The following is an 18447-nucleotide window of genomic DNA, read 5'->3' on the forward strand; positions in this document are numbered from 1 at the left end:
GATGATGGAATATGGCATCATCTTCTCCTTCTGATACTATTTTCACTATACATCTTATTTCAAATATTCCAAGGCAAGAAAATATACTGCATGGTCTAGAAGGCTATGTCCCAGCCTACGTATATGATGGTTTCTGAAATCAGAGAAACCAAAATAGAGAAACTCAGTTTTCCTACCGGGCTTTTATCTTCTCTTTTCAGTGTGGTCCTTCCCCAGAGAGCATTGACTCCATCCACTGCCACCAGGAGGCGAAAAATACCCAAAGAACTTTGCCTCTTTAGCTCTTTGAGCACAATCCCAGCTGCATCTGTGGCATTCCTCACCCGCATTATGCCCTGTAGGGAAAGAGAGACAGTGGCTTGCAGTCCTACAAGAGGCTGTCTCTGGTTAGACATAGTACACGTTCGGTGTCTTTTTTTATACCTGTTCAACTACTTCTCCCAGAGGACTGCCTTTCTCAGTGCTTTCTCGCTTATTCCAGACATACTTCTCTTGAACTTTTATCTAAAAATAAAACAAAGACCAAAAAAGGCCACTTAGCCTAAGGATAAACCCATCCCTAGCTAAGAAGGTAGGGTAGGAGGCTAAGGTTATTAGGAGTCTATTTTCATCTATTTTTCAAGCCTTGTAAGAGAGCTCAGCAGGGAAGTGAATGCTTTCTAGCCCATTTCTGCCTGGAGCTTAAAGAAACACACACAAAATAGTAAGGGATTCTGACTAAAAAGGCCCAGGATGAAGCCTGAGCACCTGCATTTTTAACAAGCTCCTAGGTGATTCTAACTTATATCCAGAGTTGAAAATCCCTGGCCTAGAGACTGTATGCAAGAATCACTAGAGAATAATTTTACGAATATGTTTCTGGTACCTAAAAGATCTAATCTGGAGAAAATTATGTAGTTGAAATGTGTGTTAGAGGATTTTAGGCTGTCACCTTGGAAAAGTCAATGAAGCAATCTGGACTTCACTTTGCTACCCACCAGATGCGACCAGCTTACTGCTGCCTCTTTATTTTACATGGATAAATGAGTTTCAGCGTGTGAACTCACTGTGAATAAAATGTATGAAAGAAACACAAAATGGTATAGTTATCCCAACTACAATATTAGTTCTCCATAGTCTACTGGTACTCAGGGCACAAAGAAGATAAAAATCTTAAAAGACTGTAGAGCACCAAACTTCTGGGAGTCTAGTCACCTGACTCAGGAAATGCTCATTTGCAGTTTTGAAATTCTTCAGCCAGGTTGAAGCCTCTAAAGGTTGATCAAAGCGCTGTTTGTTGTAGGTGGACTGCAGAAGATCCCGGCAGTTTTTCACCCAAAGATGAGCTAATCAAAAGGCAAAAGAAAACAAACTAGGCAGGAACTGACTGTATTCAACTCAAAATACTCTATGCTTCTTTAAGTTATGGAAGATGACTTTAGTTTCCCACATATATTTCTTAAAGCCTTCTTGCTTCAGAGGTTTACTTTTTGGTCTGGTCCATCTTAGATTAAATATTATCATTACACACAATACACAAATAAATGGATTAAAGGTCACCTCAGCTTCCTGGCAGTTTTTAAAGACAGAAAATGTGGATGCAAACAACACTGAACAAAACAAGGAGGGATATATGCGAAGTATGAGAGTTTAAGTTTTTAAGATCCATGCTGACAACCTAGAATGCTGACAAACAGTACCATGTCAAAGGCTCTGTGGGTACTCAAAGTTGTTGGCTGATGGCAATAAAGCTTGTGGTGAACACTAAGGTGGGAGTTTATGCTCTTGGGCATTACCTATCAAAGTGAGGATTGCTGCGCCAAAAAATACTTCATTCTAATTATCAAAAGGTTCCAAAACCAACTCAGACCAGCCTGTACCTGGAGCAAAGACCTCTCCCTTAGTTGTCAGAGCCCTGTCAGAAAACTGAAGCCACAATGTTACCACAGTAACAGAATAACTAACCCCAACATAGTGAGGGAAGTTCTTACCATCTGGAATATGTAGTATCAGCCAATCCTGTTTTGCACAGAAATGAATAACATGGCAAAGACTGAGGGTTTTTCCTGTTCCCTTCTCGCCATCTAAAGCACTTGCTGTTAAAGAAAACACCACCTTCCAGCGGTTGGGACTCCGCGCTCCCAACGCGGGGGCCCTGGGTTCCATCCCTGGTCGGGGAACTAGATCCCACATGCCGCAACTAAAAGATCCCGCATGCCAGAACTGAAGATCTTGCATGCTGCAAAAAAGATCACGTGTGCTGCAGCTAGGACCTGTCACAGCCAAATAAACAAATAAATAAATATTTTTAAAAATAATAAATTTATAAAAAAAGAGAAAGGAATAGTAGTTTCATTTTTCTCACCAGGAATTGATTTAGGAATGGATGTGTGATGTAATTCTGGGCAATATGAAATGAGGGAATGTCTGATGGAAGCTTCTGGGAAATTTTTCTTTGTTTTAAAAAAAAAGAATGCAAGAAAGGAATGTTTACTTTTCTGGCCTTTGGACATGGCTCTGTGAAAATGAGATGTTTGGAGTTGCTGCAACCATTTTGTCAACATGAAGAAATCAACCTGGAGACAAAACCTAATATGGTGAGGATGACAGCAGAAAGATTAAAGGAATCTGAGTTCTCTCTTTTTTAAAAGAATATTTATTTGTTTGTTTTGGCTGTGCCCGGTCCTGGTTGCAGCATGCGGGGTCTTTAGTTTTGGCATGCCTGCAGGGTCTGGTTCCCCGACTGGGGATCGAGCCCAGGACCCCCTCATTGGGAGAGCAGAGTCTTACCCGCAGGACCACCAGGGAAGTCCTGGAATCTGAGTTCTTGATGACCTCAATGAACTGCTGAAATAACCAAACCTGAGCCTAAACCTGATGTTCCTGTTCCTTAGGCAAAAATCATTTATTACCTAAGCCATTTTGAGTTGGACTTTCTTCTTACTCAACTGCAAATGAAGCATCTTAAGTGATAAACTAAAACAGGAGAAGCACAACATGAGATGAAGAATTGGGTCATTTTAGAGATGAGCCACCAAAAGTTGGAGTATGTTAATAGGCTATTTAATATGTTCACACCTAATTCTTTTAAAAAAAGCTGTTTTGACAGTACCACTAAAATAGATTACTTACATCTTTTAAATTTAGGACTGCAAAAATCTCCAATTAGAGCAAGGAGTAAAAGAAACAAGTTCCTGAGGAAAATAAATTTTGTCAATTTTCAAAATATTAGAATTTTCATGCACTCATATTACAGGAGTGTCAATTCTGACTTAACCCCTTCTGGCTAAAAATAAAGGTATTTTCTTAATTAAAAAAAAAAAAAAAGAAAAAGAAAACACCACCAAAAGGGACACTTCGACTGTCAACAAATAAAGCATTTCTTCTTTTCCCACATTTGAGGGAGGAAAGCATTGGCTCAGATAGCCCAGGCAAGCAGGAAAGGATACAGAAAACGTATCGTACAGCTGGATGAGCAAAATTGGTGTTTTTCAGGTAATGCAGAAGCTCTAGGGCTGGTCTCCTTACCATCAGGCAAGCTTCATTGAATGTCTTCACCTAACAAAACAGGGAAAGAGGAAGGAGAGGGTGGGGTGTGGAACTTCTAGCCTGTTCTTGGTAATATACACTGAGTCCAACATAGCAACCATAGCATCAAATTGCCTATTTTTCATTTATTCAGTTAGGAAAGGTTGGTATTGAATTTGAAAATTTAGCCATGTAATTTAGCTAAGAATTAAAACACATTATCCCGCACCAAGTGTATAACAGTCAACTTTTGATTATTTCTGTAAATGAAGCACAGATATTATATCAGTTAATTGAAATTTACAAATAATCCAGACATAACTATGTAAACTACTTAAGGTTGATATAATTATTAAAAGCATGTAAAATGCTTAACAAAGCATCTGACACATGGTAAGCATCAAATAAATGTTAATTCTTTTAAATTTATTTTTAGCTAATTCTTTTTTTAAATTAAATTTAATTAATTTATTTATTTTTGGTTGCACTGAGTCTTAGTTGCGGCATGCAGGATCTTTCGTTGCGGCACGCGGGCTTCTCTCTAGTTGTGGCTCGTGGGCTCCAGAGTGCTTGGGCTCTGTACTTGCGGCACGTGGGCTCTCTAGTTGTGGGGCAGAGGCTCAGTAGTTGCGACGCGTGGGCTTAGTTGCCCCATGGCATGTGGGATCTTAGTTCCCCGCGTTCCCTGCATTGGAAGGCAGGTTCTTAACCACTGGACCACCCGGGAAGTCCCTTTAGCTAATTCTTATTACTGTAACCACCTAGACTTCTCTCTAGAACTTATATATATACCAGCTCAGGAGCAGGTGCGACCAACTGCCCCACAGCTATGAGGCCATACCTGACACCACCAGTATACAGATACACCAGAGAACTGACACACAAAATTCATTCCCTTTTTGCCACCAGGAATAATTTGGTGGAAAAATTTGGGAAGCAGTGATATGTATGAAAATGATTTGCAAATAAAGTATTTAATAATGTCTACTGATAAGAATAAATGCCTAACAAATACTACTCACAAGTATATCAGATAAGGATTAAGACAGTGTTGGTATTTTTTTTTTAAGTATTTTTTTTTTAAACGTTTCTTTAATTAATTAATTAATTTATTTATATTTATTTTTGGCTGTGCTGGGTCCTCGCCTCTGTGCGAGGGCCCTCTCCAGTTGCGGCGAGCGGGGGCCACTCTTCATCGCGGTGCGCGGGCGTCTCTCCGTCGCGGCCTCTCTTGTTGCGGAGCACAGGCTCCAGACGCGCAGGCTCAGTAGTTGTGGCTCACGGGCCTAGTCGCTCTGTGGCATGTGGGATCTTCCCAGACCAGGGCTTGAACCCGTGTCCCCTGCATTGGCAGGCAGACTCCCAACCACTGCGCCACCAGGGAAGCCCCAGTGTTGGTATTTTTTAAAGAAATCCTAACCAAACAATTGAATTGGAGAAGAACTTTGACAGGTAAGTTCAAACTTAATGGAAAGTGAAACCTTCAAAAACATGATACAGATATTAAAACAGAAATGCCGTATTAGGCAATATGACAGTACTAAAATACACAAACAATGGTGAGGGAGTTGGGCTTTACATAAATGGAAGTTATGGAAAGAATGTATGAGTAATTCCCTCCAAAGCACTGGTGGTTAACCATTCTGAAAGCAACCTGCAATAGTTAAAGTTAGGCCTTCAGAACCATGTTAGAGATTGTACTATGAATGTCTTGGGACAGTTTAAAGTGATGATTTCTTCTGACCGTGTCCTATTTCCAAACTTAACAAAATTTTTGATGACAAGCTGTCTATGGCCTAGAATTAGCCCCTTTACTGGTGTCTCATCTAATTTCTTGAAATAAAACACATTGAAGAAATGACATCCTCTGGTTTCTAAGCTAAAAATCACCTGCACAGTCAAGTTTGATATTTCAATAAGAAGGAATAATTTCTGAGGCTGAAACTAATTGAGCAGGAATTAGCCAAAAGAACCAATTTCCCCAGGGACTTCCCTGGTGGTCTAGTGGGTAAGACTCCATGCTCCCAATGCTGGGGGCCTGGGTACGACCCCTGGTCGGGGAACTAGATCCTGCATGCATGCCACAACTAAGAGTCTGCATGACACAACTAAGACCTGGCACAGCCAAATAAATAAATAAATAAATAAATAAATGTTTATTAAAAGTGTTAAAAAAAAAAAAAGAACAAATTTTGCCAATAAACTCTGCTTGCAGTTAACTATGAATTCTTTCAATGGCTATAAAGCAACCCAAGATTACATTCTTTGGGTTGAATTTATGACCACAAAACTACATTTTCTGAAAACCCATGAGACTGAAGAAGAACAATGAATGATGCATCTAATCCAAATATCATTTCTATTTGGCTCAAAAATATATTATGTTTTCGCTTTTCCACACATATAAACTATTTTCATGATATTTTGCTACGGCAAATATTAAATTCATTTTTTTTTTTTTTAATTAATTAATTTTATTTTTGGCTGTGTTGGGTCTTCGTTTCTGTGCGAGGGCTTTCTCCAGCTGCGGCAAGCGGGGGCCACTCTTCATCGCGGTGCGCGGGCCTCTCACTATCGCGGCCTCTCTTGTTGCGGAGCACAGGCTCCAGACGCGCAGGCTCAGTAGTTGTGGCTCACGGGCCCAGTTGCTCCGTGGCATGTGGGATCTTCCCAGACCAGGGCTCGAACCCGTGTCCCCTGCATTGGCAGGCAGATTCTCAACCACTACGCCACCAGGGAAGCCCTAAATTCATTTTTAACAATTATTTGACATCTAAAGTTTCTAGAAATCTGTTGGGTAACACAAGGAAAAGAGTGGAATATTATTTATTTACTTAAGAATATTTTGCCTGGCTCCAAAAAGGATTTAAAGAGGTTAACTGCAGATAAGCATTTGCTTAAAGTAATTATAACAACAGCACTATTCACAAAAGATAATCAATAGCTCTATTTATCTGTTTTGTTTTTAAGATTCAAATTAAATCTTTTATAGTTTTCTACTCATTTAATTCCACCCCTCTGCTATCAACAGCTTGTGTTATAAGCTCCCTCCAATTCCCTCCCCTGTTTTGAGCACCTGCATTACAAAGCGAGGAGGCAGGCCATGGGGGAATACAGTCTTCAGATCTTGGAAGGATATGTTGTAGTGCTGACCCTCATGCTGCTCCCCATGCTTGGCCTAGGAAATAAAAATGCAAACAGGTATAATGGATAGAGTGACAAAGACTTTGAAAAAGTGTCAAGGGCCTTCTAGACTGTAGTGAGGAAACACTTCTCTCTCAGAGCTGGAAAAGATATTCTTTCATTTCTTAGACAAAAAATGCTCACTGTTGTCCCCAAATCCACAGTGTATATATAAAGCTGATGTTGGCCTGAATGATGAAGCCAGTTGCTCGGCAACATAAACCCTAGATGTGGAAGGAGCAGAGACAATTCTTGCCATCTGGATTCTTCTGTGCTGTGCATAGAGATGATCCAGTCACGTGACAAGATCATCTGCATGCCACTGTTGCCATAGAAACCTCGGAGGAACTGGCAGATAAAGGGACTACAATTACAGGGAAAAGCTGAAAGGCAATTCAATGACTTCATTCACTTATTCTATTTCATTTTGTGCTTGTGAAAGTAGATGAACGCTAGAGACATAAATAAAACACACCCTGCTGAGATGGCGTTTTGGGTAATGAGTTATTTTTTTCCCTTCCACAAGCACAGCATATGTTAAGATGGGGCAACTCAGAGGGCAGGGGTAGGGACAAAAAGGGAGAGAAAAGCTATTGGTTCCCTTCACATTTAAGCACAGACCATACAACTAATTTCATTTATAAGAGGCAACAATAATACTGAGGAAGGAGAAATCAGCATTTAGCCTAATGGGACCTGAAACAGAAAATGCAACACTGGATACTGCTGGAATCCTGGTTTCTGCCGATAAACTTCACTTTAAATGCTGCTCTTGTCAACAAATCAAGTTAGTTCCCTCTCCAGACACTAGGAAATCCACTTAGAAAGGTGGAAGATAGTACCAGATTGGTTATTAGGAAAACTATGTGGTCCCAGGCAAGTAAGTTGATTTCGTTAGGATTCTCCGTACCAGGGTTGGTAAACTATGGCTGGCTACCCATTTTTGTAAATAAAGTTTTACTGGAACACAGCCAGGCCCATTTGTTTATGGCAGAGCTAAGTAGTTGTGATAGAGATCACTTTGGCTCATATGCCTAAAATATTTACTATATGGTTCCTGTAGGAAAAGTTTGCCAACCCATCATACACTAAGATCAATAATAACTACTAAATTTAACTTCTAAGGAATTGAGTAGTTAAGTATTTACTAGGTACCTAACTCTATACCCAACAAAACCCTTGGCACAAAGTGAGTTCAATGGTAGGAATTAAACCAAAACAGATATGGACTGACCTGTCTGAGCTATGTTACCATGGTATCAGATAGGGATGGGGAAGATCAGGGTTCCAGAATGCTGTCTCAGGTACTGTCTGACTATATGTAAAAATCTGCTTAGCTTCTTTCAGCTTTAGTTTTTCTTATGTGTCAAATGATGGCAATACAAATTATAAGTCCTGAAAAAAACCCATATACACATTAGCAACTCACCGGATCATTCTCACTGGTGCGGGAAATAGCTCTGGGACTCTCAATTGCAACCTGGTTATCCAGGTGAGCAGCAAGGCACTGGGGTGCCTGGGTCCCTATGTGCAAAAAACGTCCAGGGTCCAACTATAAAAGAAACCATTTTAGTGTTTTACAATTAATAGGCTTTTTATGCTTGCTACAACACTGAGGTTTTAAGCCATATCTGCAACAGGGAAAAATATCACTAACATGCATTTTAGTTTTATGTAAAACAGATCCTTGTTATTATTTATAATTCTCTAAGTCCAATCACATTATTCATACTCTGAATCTGTTCCAGCTTGTGTTGCTATGTCTGGGCTCTGTCCCATATGGAAACAATTCCGTTAGAGATTGTTCAGGAGCACAGCTCAGCCATTAACAACCTAACTCAGGAAACTTCATTTAATGCTCTTGCCTACAGTGATGAATGGTGGCCAGTATTGTACAATTCCCAGCTGTCTAGTAATCCTAGTCACCTCAGTTATTAGGGGATTAGTGCAATGTTCCTATTTGATAGGTATAATTACACTCCTTGCAACAATTTTCTTGCTAGCTGTGCCCTGAAATAAAGAATCTTTCATTAAGGACGTGTAATGAGGGAGTGAGTAAAGCATCCAGCTAAGTGAATAAACTGCTCTACAGGCAAGTCAGTGAACTGCACATGGAAACCTCAGAACTGGGAAAGGTTTGGGGAAGAGGATGAGATTTCAGGAGATAAATCTGAGAAAATGCTAACTGGAGAACTCCCAAGCTGAGTTTAAGGATAACAGGCCTTGTGTATAAGTGAAAAGATGTCAGTTACAAGAGAAAGATTAGAGTATGAATCCAGTAGAATGAGGAAAACAGGGTTGTGAGAGATGGCTGTAGAAAGGGAGCTGCTCGCTAGGTCAATAGATAGTATGAAAGCTGTCTGTATTTATATTTAGTTTCACCAAGCAGCTTCATGAGTCCAGAAAATGTATATTATTTTTGTACTACCTCTCATAACACTTATACCCATTTAACAAGACCTTTGACTCCCTGACAACTTTTTAACTGGTATCTTTAAATCTTTGACTCTTCATCTTCCACGGTCCAGAAGATTTGTCCTCCCAAATAGGTTTAACCTTCAGCTAATCAGAAAGTTTGGATGGTTCCCTATTAATGTCAAAATAAGTCTCAAAGTCCTTAGCATGATAATTAAGGCCACTGCTATAAGTTCAACCTACTTTTCTAGTCCCACTCCTTTATAAACTCTATACTCCAGCCAGCCAACCATGCTAAAACATGTTATTCACTTTCATGCCTTTATATTTCTGCTCATTCTACTTCAGCTTCCCTCTCTCCCTATTTAAATCTTACTCATCATTTAAGACTCACCTCAAATGTCATATCCTCTGTGAGGATTTGCCAGACACCTCCAGGCAAAAGCAATTATCTTTCCCTCTCTATAGATAGCACTTTCTTTGTATCGCATGCATTTTTACTCTGCCTTGAACTACATTCATGGCTTTTGTTAACTGAGTACCTATAAAATGCTAGGCAACAGTGTTATACACACATTATTTTTGAGCCAAGAATCCTAGAAGATAGGTAGAATATTATGCTGTTTTCTTATGAGGGAAATCAAAGTTCAGGGAAGTTAAATAACTTTGTCTAAAGTCACAGAGTTGGTAGGTGATGAAACCAGAATTCAAATCCAAGTTTGTCTGACTCCAAAATCTTTATCCTTTTTATTGCATCATGTTATCTTACACACAAGTTTGTCTCCCATTTTAGGCCACACACACTTGAAAGAGAAGGGATCAGGTTTTATTCATTTTTGTATCTCCTTCTCCAAGTACCCCATGCACCACAAATACTTCATACTTGTGCCCTGGAATAAAAAAATCTTTCTTAGAGACATGATGAGATGGGGGAGTTTGTAAAGCATCCAGCTAAGTGAGAGTAAACTGCACTACACTGCCACTCAGTGAACTGCACATATAAACCTCTGAACCAGAATTTGCAATATTTAATGTAAAGTAATAGGGTAAAGTAATACAGTTGCTCCAACATTGTCTGCGAATGCAGAGACACCAATGTTTATCACATGTACTCTATACCTCCCAGCCTCCCTTGCAGAAAGATTGGGGTCACATGATTAGTTCTGGCTAATGAGCTATCAACAGAAATAACTTGGGTCAATTCTAGTCAGAGCCAGTTAAGAGTGGGTATAAATTCTCTTTTTTCTCCTGCTGTGGCAACCTTAAAACCTACATGCTGAGATGGCATCCCAAGATGACAAAACTGCATCCCTATGTCTATCCCCTCCCATATTTGCCTGTAAACCATTTTTTTTGGCAGCACTGCACAGCACGTGAGATCTTAGTTCCCCGACCAGGGATCGAACCCGTGCCTCCTGCAGTGGAAGTGCAGATTCTTAACCACTGGACCGAAAAGGAATTCCCTCCCTGTAAACCATTTTGGAAATATAGCAACATCAAGAGCAAAACAAAACATATACACACAACACAAACAATATCATGTGCTGAGTTAAGCCAATGAGAATTCAAGGCCTGTTACCTCCATAGGATCTGAACAATACACCCTACAATGTTCTCAATTCTACGGGAGAGAAAGCATCATGTCTCTAAATAAAGTAGCAGTCAAGTGGAAAATTAAAGATATTCAAGGACCACAAGGTGGTGCTATTTCTACAAGAAACCTATGACTTTTTAGTTAAATGTTTTTTGCAGCAAATTAAAAGCTAGCAAAATGGATTCCTTACTTCTTCGTGTTATATATGGCATCACCCAGCTAGTTTCTTGTCTCCAGGGAAAACAACCATATGTACAACTGCCTGTGCACCGTTCCAGAATGAAAATCATGCAGTTCTTGAAAGAAGGGCATTCACGAGCCTATAAAGGATGTTACTCTAATCTACAAAAAGCATAAAATCTTCTCACTGACATTCCTCTATACTTTGGACTCAGGTCTTTCTTGTCTGCTATAAAGGAAGAAGAAATTGTAGCCTTTTAATATAATAAGTTGGGGCCAAAATCCATCCCTTTGTTGATCTTTGCTTTTTCATATTGTTTTATAAAAATGGGTTATTTTATGTACATAGGTTTGTCATGAATCCCTGGAAAAAAGGTGAATCCTATAAGAAGAAGGGCTCCTTTTTAAGGAAATCTAATCTGTAATTAAATGATCAGATGGAAGTGACTAAGACCTTCCAGCTCAGTTCTCATCCTTTAAGATATAACTCTGGGAGAATTTCCTCTGGACCCTACTAATCCAGGTTAGGTGCTTCACCATGCTATGACAATCATTTATTCATGATCCCACTACTGGACTTCGAGGTCCTGAAGAAAACATGGACCATAAAATGCAATACAGCACAGTGGTTAAGGCCACAGGCTTTGAAGTCAGACAGACCTGGTATCTAGTCTGGGTTAGACAACTTCACAGCGTGTTACCTCAGGCAAGTTACTTAGCCTTTCTAATCCTAAATTTCTGCATCTGTGAAACAAAGATATTACCTACCTCAGGGGTTGATCATGAAGATTAAGAGAAATAAAGCACTTAGCACAGTGCCTGGCACATAATGAATGCCTAAAAAACAGTAACCACTGGGACTTCCCTGGCGGCACAGTGGTTAAGAATCCCTCTGCCAATGCAGGGGACACGGGTTCGAGCCCTGCTCCAGGAAGATCCCACATGCTGCAGAGCAACTAAGCCTGTGCACCACAACTACTGAGCCCATGCTCTAGAGCCCGTGAGCCACAAGTACTGAGCCCGTGTGCCACAACTACTGAAGCCCGCGTGCCTAGAGCCCGTGCTCCGCGACAAGCCCACGCACTGCAAGGAAGAGTAGCGCCTGCTCGCCGCCAACTAGAGAAAGCCCGTGCACAGCAACAAAGACCCAACACAGCCAAAAATAAATAAGTTAATTTAAAAAACAACATCAAAAAAACCAAATAGTAACCATTATTAGTGAAATGAGTCATCTTAGAGTCCTGAGTATCTGCCATAAGGAAGGTACTGAAAAACTGTTTGCTAAATAAATGAGAATGAAGTAAAGCAACAGAATAGTCTTTCTTACATATGATTTTATTACTTTAATCAACTATCAGAAATCGGCAACTTATTTTTTTTTAAATACTTCATGAAGGGATGATAATCACTGACCCAACTGGAGAATAATAAAAGTTAATAAAGATAACTGCACTTAAGCTTATTTATCTCCTTTAAAAAATGTTAGTTCTCCTATGATAGGGTAAATTCCCAAGTGCAACTATTCTACTAACACCTGTTATTGGATTTTTAGGGCAGTTGGGAGTGAAGTGTATGGGCAGAGAAATGGAATTGTGACTGTTCTTTTGAGCAAAACGAGTCAGCTGAAGTTCTCCAGAGCATTTTATTCTGGATACAATCAATCCAGAAAAGAAATCCACCTAAAGACAGTTTACACAAAGCACTTAGGTCAGTCAGGACTCACCTTATGGATCCTGGAGATAAGCCTTGTCATTCCTTTCAGCATTATCCCTGCACTTTTAAAAAAAAGTGAAAAGGTAAGCCACAACTGGGAAAAGATATTTGCACAATGGATTAGTATCTAGAATAAATAATGCCTTTAAACTGATTAAAAAAATGAGCACCACCACAATGAGATACCATCCACAACCATCATATTGAGAAAAATGCAAAAGACAACAGCAAATGTTAAAGAGGCTGTGAAGCACTGGGAAGTTTCCTATACTGTCAATGGAATTATAAATACAAATATCTTGGAAAACAAATTTGACATTATCTGTAAAGTTGAAAATGTACATGTCTATGGCCCAGGTATTCTACTCCTTCGTATTTATTTTAGAAAAACACATATACATGTACACTGGGAAATATGTATCACAATGTTCATAGTAGTAGAATATGAATTATCAAAACTGTAAAAAGCCCAAATGTCCATTGATAGAAGAGTGGATAAACGGAGATATGGTCATGCAATGGAATGCCATACAAAAATAAAAAGAATAAACTGCAGTTACATGTAGGACATAGATGGATCTCAAAAACTAATACTGAGTGAAAACTGTAATATACAGAATGATATAATTTATATGAAACTCAAAAACATAAATCCTAATTATCTGGAGAATACACATATATGTAATAAAACTGAAAGAGAGAGGCAAGAGAATGATAAGCACACATTTAGAATAATGCTTACCCTCAGGGAAGAGGTAAAGGGACAAGATTGGGGCAGGGCACACAAAGGAACTGTAATGATCTATTTCAAATGATGGATAATAGATATGCGTATTTATTATTTTTATACCATGTGTGTTATATTTATTCATTTGTATGTTGGAAGTATTTAACTTAAAAACCCTAATCATGTGGGAGCTAAAAAATGTTTAAAATACTTAAATACAACTCTCAATATTCACTAGTAGATAGCATAACTAAATCAAATCTCCAGGTAATCACCTACTTCATTTTGGCTAATAATTTTCACCTTTCTTACATCCAAAATCTTTAAAGCAGCAGCAACAACAGTGTTACACCTGTTTATTCAACAGTAACAACAACAACAGAGTCGCACCCATTTATTCAACACTTACTGAGGACCTATTATGTGCCAGGGCCTGTGAATAAGATGGTGAACAAAGCTGTTCATTTCCTGACCCAACAGAGCTTATAGTATGGTTAAGAGATGACACAAACTCCTCTGAATTCTATCTCCTTTTAGTTTTCAAGCTTACTATTTCTCTTTTAGAAACTGCTTATTTTCCCATCAACCTCTTTCCATTTTAAGAGTTTCTGGAAGAACAGCTTAAGACCACTCAGTGGTTGTTCCTACTCATTCAGTGGCCTGAGCAGTGGGAGCTGCAAACCAGGCTTCAGTGGCAGGCTGAGCACTCCGGTCTTCAGCAGGGAACTGCTGAATAGGCACAGGGAGCACCTGCACACCTTCAGACCAGTCAGCCACCTCAGGTTGAGCAGCAGTGAACTTAGGAGCTGGAATGGTCCATTCACCCTGAAATTCCTCCTTGGTCACAGTCTTCTCAGCTGCCGCCTGCTCTTCCTTTTCAATCTCTTCAGGATCTCTGTAGAAGTAGAGATCAGGCATGACCTCCCATGGACGTTCATGGGAGATGGTGCCATGCATGCGCAGAACTTCACATCAGACTCACTGAGTGAGCTCCCTTGTTGTTGCATGGGATGGCAATGTCCACATAACGCAGAGGAGAGTCTGTGTTACACAGAGTAATGGTGGGCAGGTTAATGTAAAAGGCCGCTGTGAGAGACTGGTCAGCCCTGGGATCAGTAACCACCAGAAGTCTCGGCTCCCGGAAGGCTGCCTGGATCGGGTTAGTGAAGCCTCCGGGAATGAAGCGGCCAGCAATAGGAGTAGCTCCAGTGGCAGCAGCAAACTTCAGCGCAGCTTGCTGGAGGATATGACACTGACATCAGCTGGGTTTTCAATGGCAACAATGGCACCAGCTGCCAAGAGAAGCTTCTCTCAGGTTCTCTTCAGATTTATCATGTAGATGCCATCACTGTTCCTTTTGTAGATGTACTGTTCCATTTGGAAGTCAAGGTTGGTGCCACCTAAGTGGGTTCCAGCTGCAAGAAATTTGAGGACATCCCCCTCCTTCATTTGCAGGACATCAAGGGCTCCGGACATTGTGAAAGTTTCCCTTTAAGTTACAATGGGAATCCAGAACAACGCCGTAGGGACCCCTGTCTGGGTAGCGCGGAAAAGGCAAGTTTACTTTTTAATAAAGATGCCAAAGCATTCCTTAATTCAGTCATTCAAAAATGTGTTTTGTGCTTTCATGTGCCCACACTATACAGACTACACAGTGGCATGGTCTCTACTGGCCTGCCTCACATTTACATGTGGGATTGCAGGGCTCCTTTGCTGTGTTTGAAAACCAAAAGTTCTAGAGCAGCAGTTCCCAAAATGAGTTTGGTTAATACTAACTAGTCATAAAATGCACCAATGTTCTCTGGCCAAAGAAATTTGAAAATGCTATATAGTTATTCACTTCTTGAATAATTATAATATATGCAGATATTCACACATTTAAAGGCTTTGGGGAAAACTATAGTTAAGAGACTTCATTTTAATCCAAATTTACTTGGCCTTGGAACCCTTGGAACTCCCGTTGTTGCAAAATACTATTAATAACATCCTCCTGGCTGCTAGTGGAAGGGCTGCTGCTGTGGAGTAAGGTGGTGGCTGTGAGCATGTGCCCAGGCATGAGGATGAATTCTACTAGGCCACAGGCAGGGTTGAGGTCCCCTCTGTTCCCTGTTCTTCAACGGTTCTCCTTAGTTCTGCCTTACACTGCCTCTACTGCTGTCCACCACTGCCCAACGCCCACCACCACCACCTGCTGCCTAATCCAACTGTTCAGAGAAGAGCTAACAGAGCAAGTCTAAGACTGCTGTCCTTAGAAAGGCCTGCTTGCAAGGTTGCCCCTTAGCTGGTGTCTGGGAACTTGGATTTCAGGAGAGTTCCCATCACTCCCAGAACTGGTAAGAGTGGGTCACTGTGCCTCAACTATTTATACAAACAACATGGTTTACATTAAACACCTGCTTTCCTTCTGGGAGTCTGGAAATTTACTACATGCGAGGCTGATGACTATATGACCAGCCCCAATAAAAACCGTGGGCACTGAGACTCTGTTGATAGTTTCCCTGGGTGGCAACATTTCACGTGTTGTCACAATTTTTTGCTGAAGGAATCAAGTGTGTCTAATGTGATTCTACTGGGAAAGGACTCTTGGAAACTTATACCTGGTTTCCTCCAGATTTTGCCCAATGTGCCTTTTCCCTGTGCTGATTTTGCTCTGTATCCTTTTGCTGTAATAAATCATAGCTGTAAGTACGACTATGTGCTGACCTCTGAGTCCTCCTAGGGAATCACAGAACCTGGAGGTAGTTTTGGCAACCACTGACACAACCACCCAGTGTCCAACACTACCCAGTATCAATCTCTACCTTATACCCACCATCACCTGGCACCCAACACCACCATCTTTGACCAGCTCAATTTTCTTAACCCCAGTTCTTCTCAATCCTCCCCTATTTCAATTACCTCAACTCCCTGCCTCTAACACTGTCCTCCCCGATCCGTGACCAGCTAACTCCCATACCAATTCTAACCCTCTGTATCAGCTGATTTCCAACCCTAAGCCCTCTACCCAACCTCAAGTTTCCCAACTCCCAAACTATTCAGGACCCCAGTGCCACTCCAACAGGATCTGGCCTACCCAATCCTGCTCCCCAGATCTTCTCAATGTGCCCTGGTACAACCACTATTATGAGACAGCTGTGGGCTGCAGCTCTGGAAGGAGGTAGTGTCCTAGAAAGAGTGGGTGACATGGTCCTGAGGTCACTACTTCCTCCAGGTATGCCTGTGGTCATTGAGGCCATTACTCTGGCTATGTTTCAGAGATTATGGGAAATGCTGGTCAGGAAAATGTGACCAGCTTTCCATCTTCTATCCTGTCATCTTGTATCCATATTACAACATTGGGCCTACCAGCCTCCATCCTTGAACTTCTCCAATCCATCCTTTCCACTGAAGTCTGGCTCTTAAAACCCTTCAATATTTTCCTACTGCTTTTAAAGGTAAATTACACACACACACACACACACACACACACACACACGGCTTATATAACAGAAAATACTTTAAGAAAAAAGGGGGGTCAGTGAATCTCAAAAGTCTGATCTCAAAGCAGACAATCCAGACTAAACCACATTTTCCATGTTCTTTAAAATACCTGTAAGTAGAAAAAAATCCTATTGACAGGCCAAATGAAAGCAGAAGAATGGAGTATTTGCTCATTCTACATTCCAAGACATATACAAATCAGGGCACTACAAGAAAGCGGTTCAAAGCCACTAATACTATGAAAAAATTGAGTAATAATTTCTCCTTTCGGTTTTTTCATATCCTTTGAATGTTGATTTGCAGAGTACAAGTTAACCACATTGTAACTGGAAGGCAGATAAAGGACAGGTTTCCTATTAAAACTGACTGATGGTACAAGATGAAAAGAGTTATGGAGATGGATGGTGTGATGGCTACACAATAATGTGAATGTATAATATCATGGAACTATACACTTAAAAATGGTTAAGATGGTATATTTTATATTATGTATATTTTACCACCATTAAAAAAAAAGGGAAAAAACAAACCAAAATAAGACTGATGGTTAAAATTAAAGATAAATAATTTTCTCAAGCCTTCTAGGAAGATGAAGAAAAAAATTCTCAAAGATATCATTAAAATACTTCTCTAATATTGTTCAACTGCCATCATTCTGAGACTCTACCTGTTGTCTATTTCTACTATTTCAAGGAAGAAAAGTCCTCCCTCCAATCCCAGTCATTCTTTGTTTAAAGTGTGGATAGGGACTTCCCTGGTGGTCCAGTGGTAAAGAATCCGCCTTACAAGTCAGGGGATGCGGGTCGGATCCCTGGTCAGGGAACTAAGATCCCACGTGCTGCGGGGCAACTAATGCCGCGTGCCTCAACTAGAGTCTGCGAGCCGCAAATTACAGAGCCCACGCGCTCTGGAACCCGCAAGCCACAACTAGAGAGAAAACCTGCATGCCACAACTAGAGAGAAGCCCGCACGCTGCCACGAAGATCCCGCATGCCACAACTAAGACCCAACGCAGCCAAAAATAAAAATAAATAAATAAATAAATAAAGACAAATAATTCCTTAGTCTTTAAACCCTTTGAAGTGTTTTCAGGTACACTTGTAAGGGACATTTACTCACTATTGTATTTAAAGTTCTGTCACTCTTCTGACGAAACTTTCTGGCTAGTGTTAGAGCCCTCTTTCTTTAAAAAGAAAAAAAAAAAAGTATTGTCACATAGGCCAAGTGTACACTGAAAAGGAAGTCAGAAAAAGCCTGTACCAAACTTAGAAAGGTATCCCAAAGGCTATATGCTAACACTTCAGTGGTCACAAAAATCATAGATTATTTTTTAAATTAAACATTTACTATTGAGATATTTACATATTCACAGGCAAGTGAAAGAAATAATACATGTTCCATGTATCCTTTACCCAGTTTCCTCCAATGGTAACATCTTGCAAAACTATAGTACAATATCACAACCAGGATATTGACCTTGATACAGTCAAAATACAGAACATTTCCATCACTTTAAGGATCCCTCAGGTTGCCCTTCTACAGCCTCCTGCACTTCCCTCCCACAACCCTCCCATTCCTTAACCCATGACAACCACTAATCTGTTCTCTATTTCTGTAATTTTTTCATTTCAAGCATGTTATATAAATG

At 40.3% G+C, this 18447-nt stretch overlaps 1 protein-coding gene and 1 pseudogene across 5 annotated transcripts in view; both read right to left on the reverse strand.

Annotated features, from left to right (window-relative positions):
* The window catches only part of DAP3 (death associated protein 3), a 29173-nt gene that overhangs the window by 5171 nt on the left and 5555 nt on the right, over positions 1–18447 (reverse strand). For 3 of the 4 annotated variants that reach the window (XM_082457216.1, XM_082457214.1, XM_082457213.1), the window contains 8 exons: positions 12603–12654; positions 8120–8242; positions 6584–6685; positions 3429–3537; positions 1971–2063; positions 1195–1325; positions 424–504; positions 177–335 (listed from right to left, as the gene is read on the reverse strand). In XM_082457216.1, coding sequence (XP_082313342.1) covers positions 177–335; positions 424–504; positions 1195–1325; positions 1971–2063; positions 3429–3537; positions 6584–6685; positions 8120–8242; positions 12603–12654 — 850 coding nt within the window. Of the gene's footprint in view, positions 1–176; positions 336–423; positions 505–1194; positions 1326–1970; positions 2064–3111; positions 3139–3428; positions 3538–6583; positions 6686–8119; positions 8243–12602; positions 12655–18447 lie in introns of all 4 variants that reach the window. The other variant, XM_082457215.1, reaches the window with a different exon arrangement.
* LOC309658554 (small ribosomal subunit protein uS2 pseudogene) lies at positions 12759–17911 on the reverse strand (annotated as a pseudogene). Its single transcript has one exon. The product of its transcript is annotated as a small ribosomal subunit protein uS2 pseudogene (transcript).

Source organism: Balaenoptera physalus, assembly GCF_965194825.1.
Source record: "Balaenoptera physalus genome assembly, chromosome: 1".
NCBI lineage: Eukaryota > Metazoa > Chordata > Mammalia > Artiodactyla > Balaenopteridae > Balaenoptera > Balaenoptera physalus.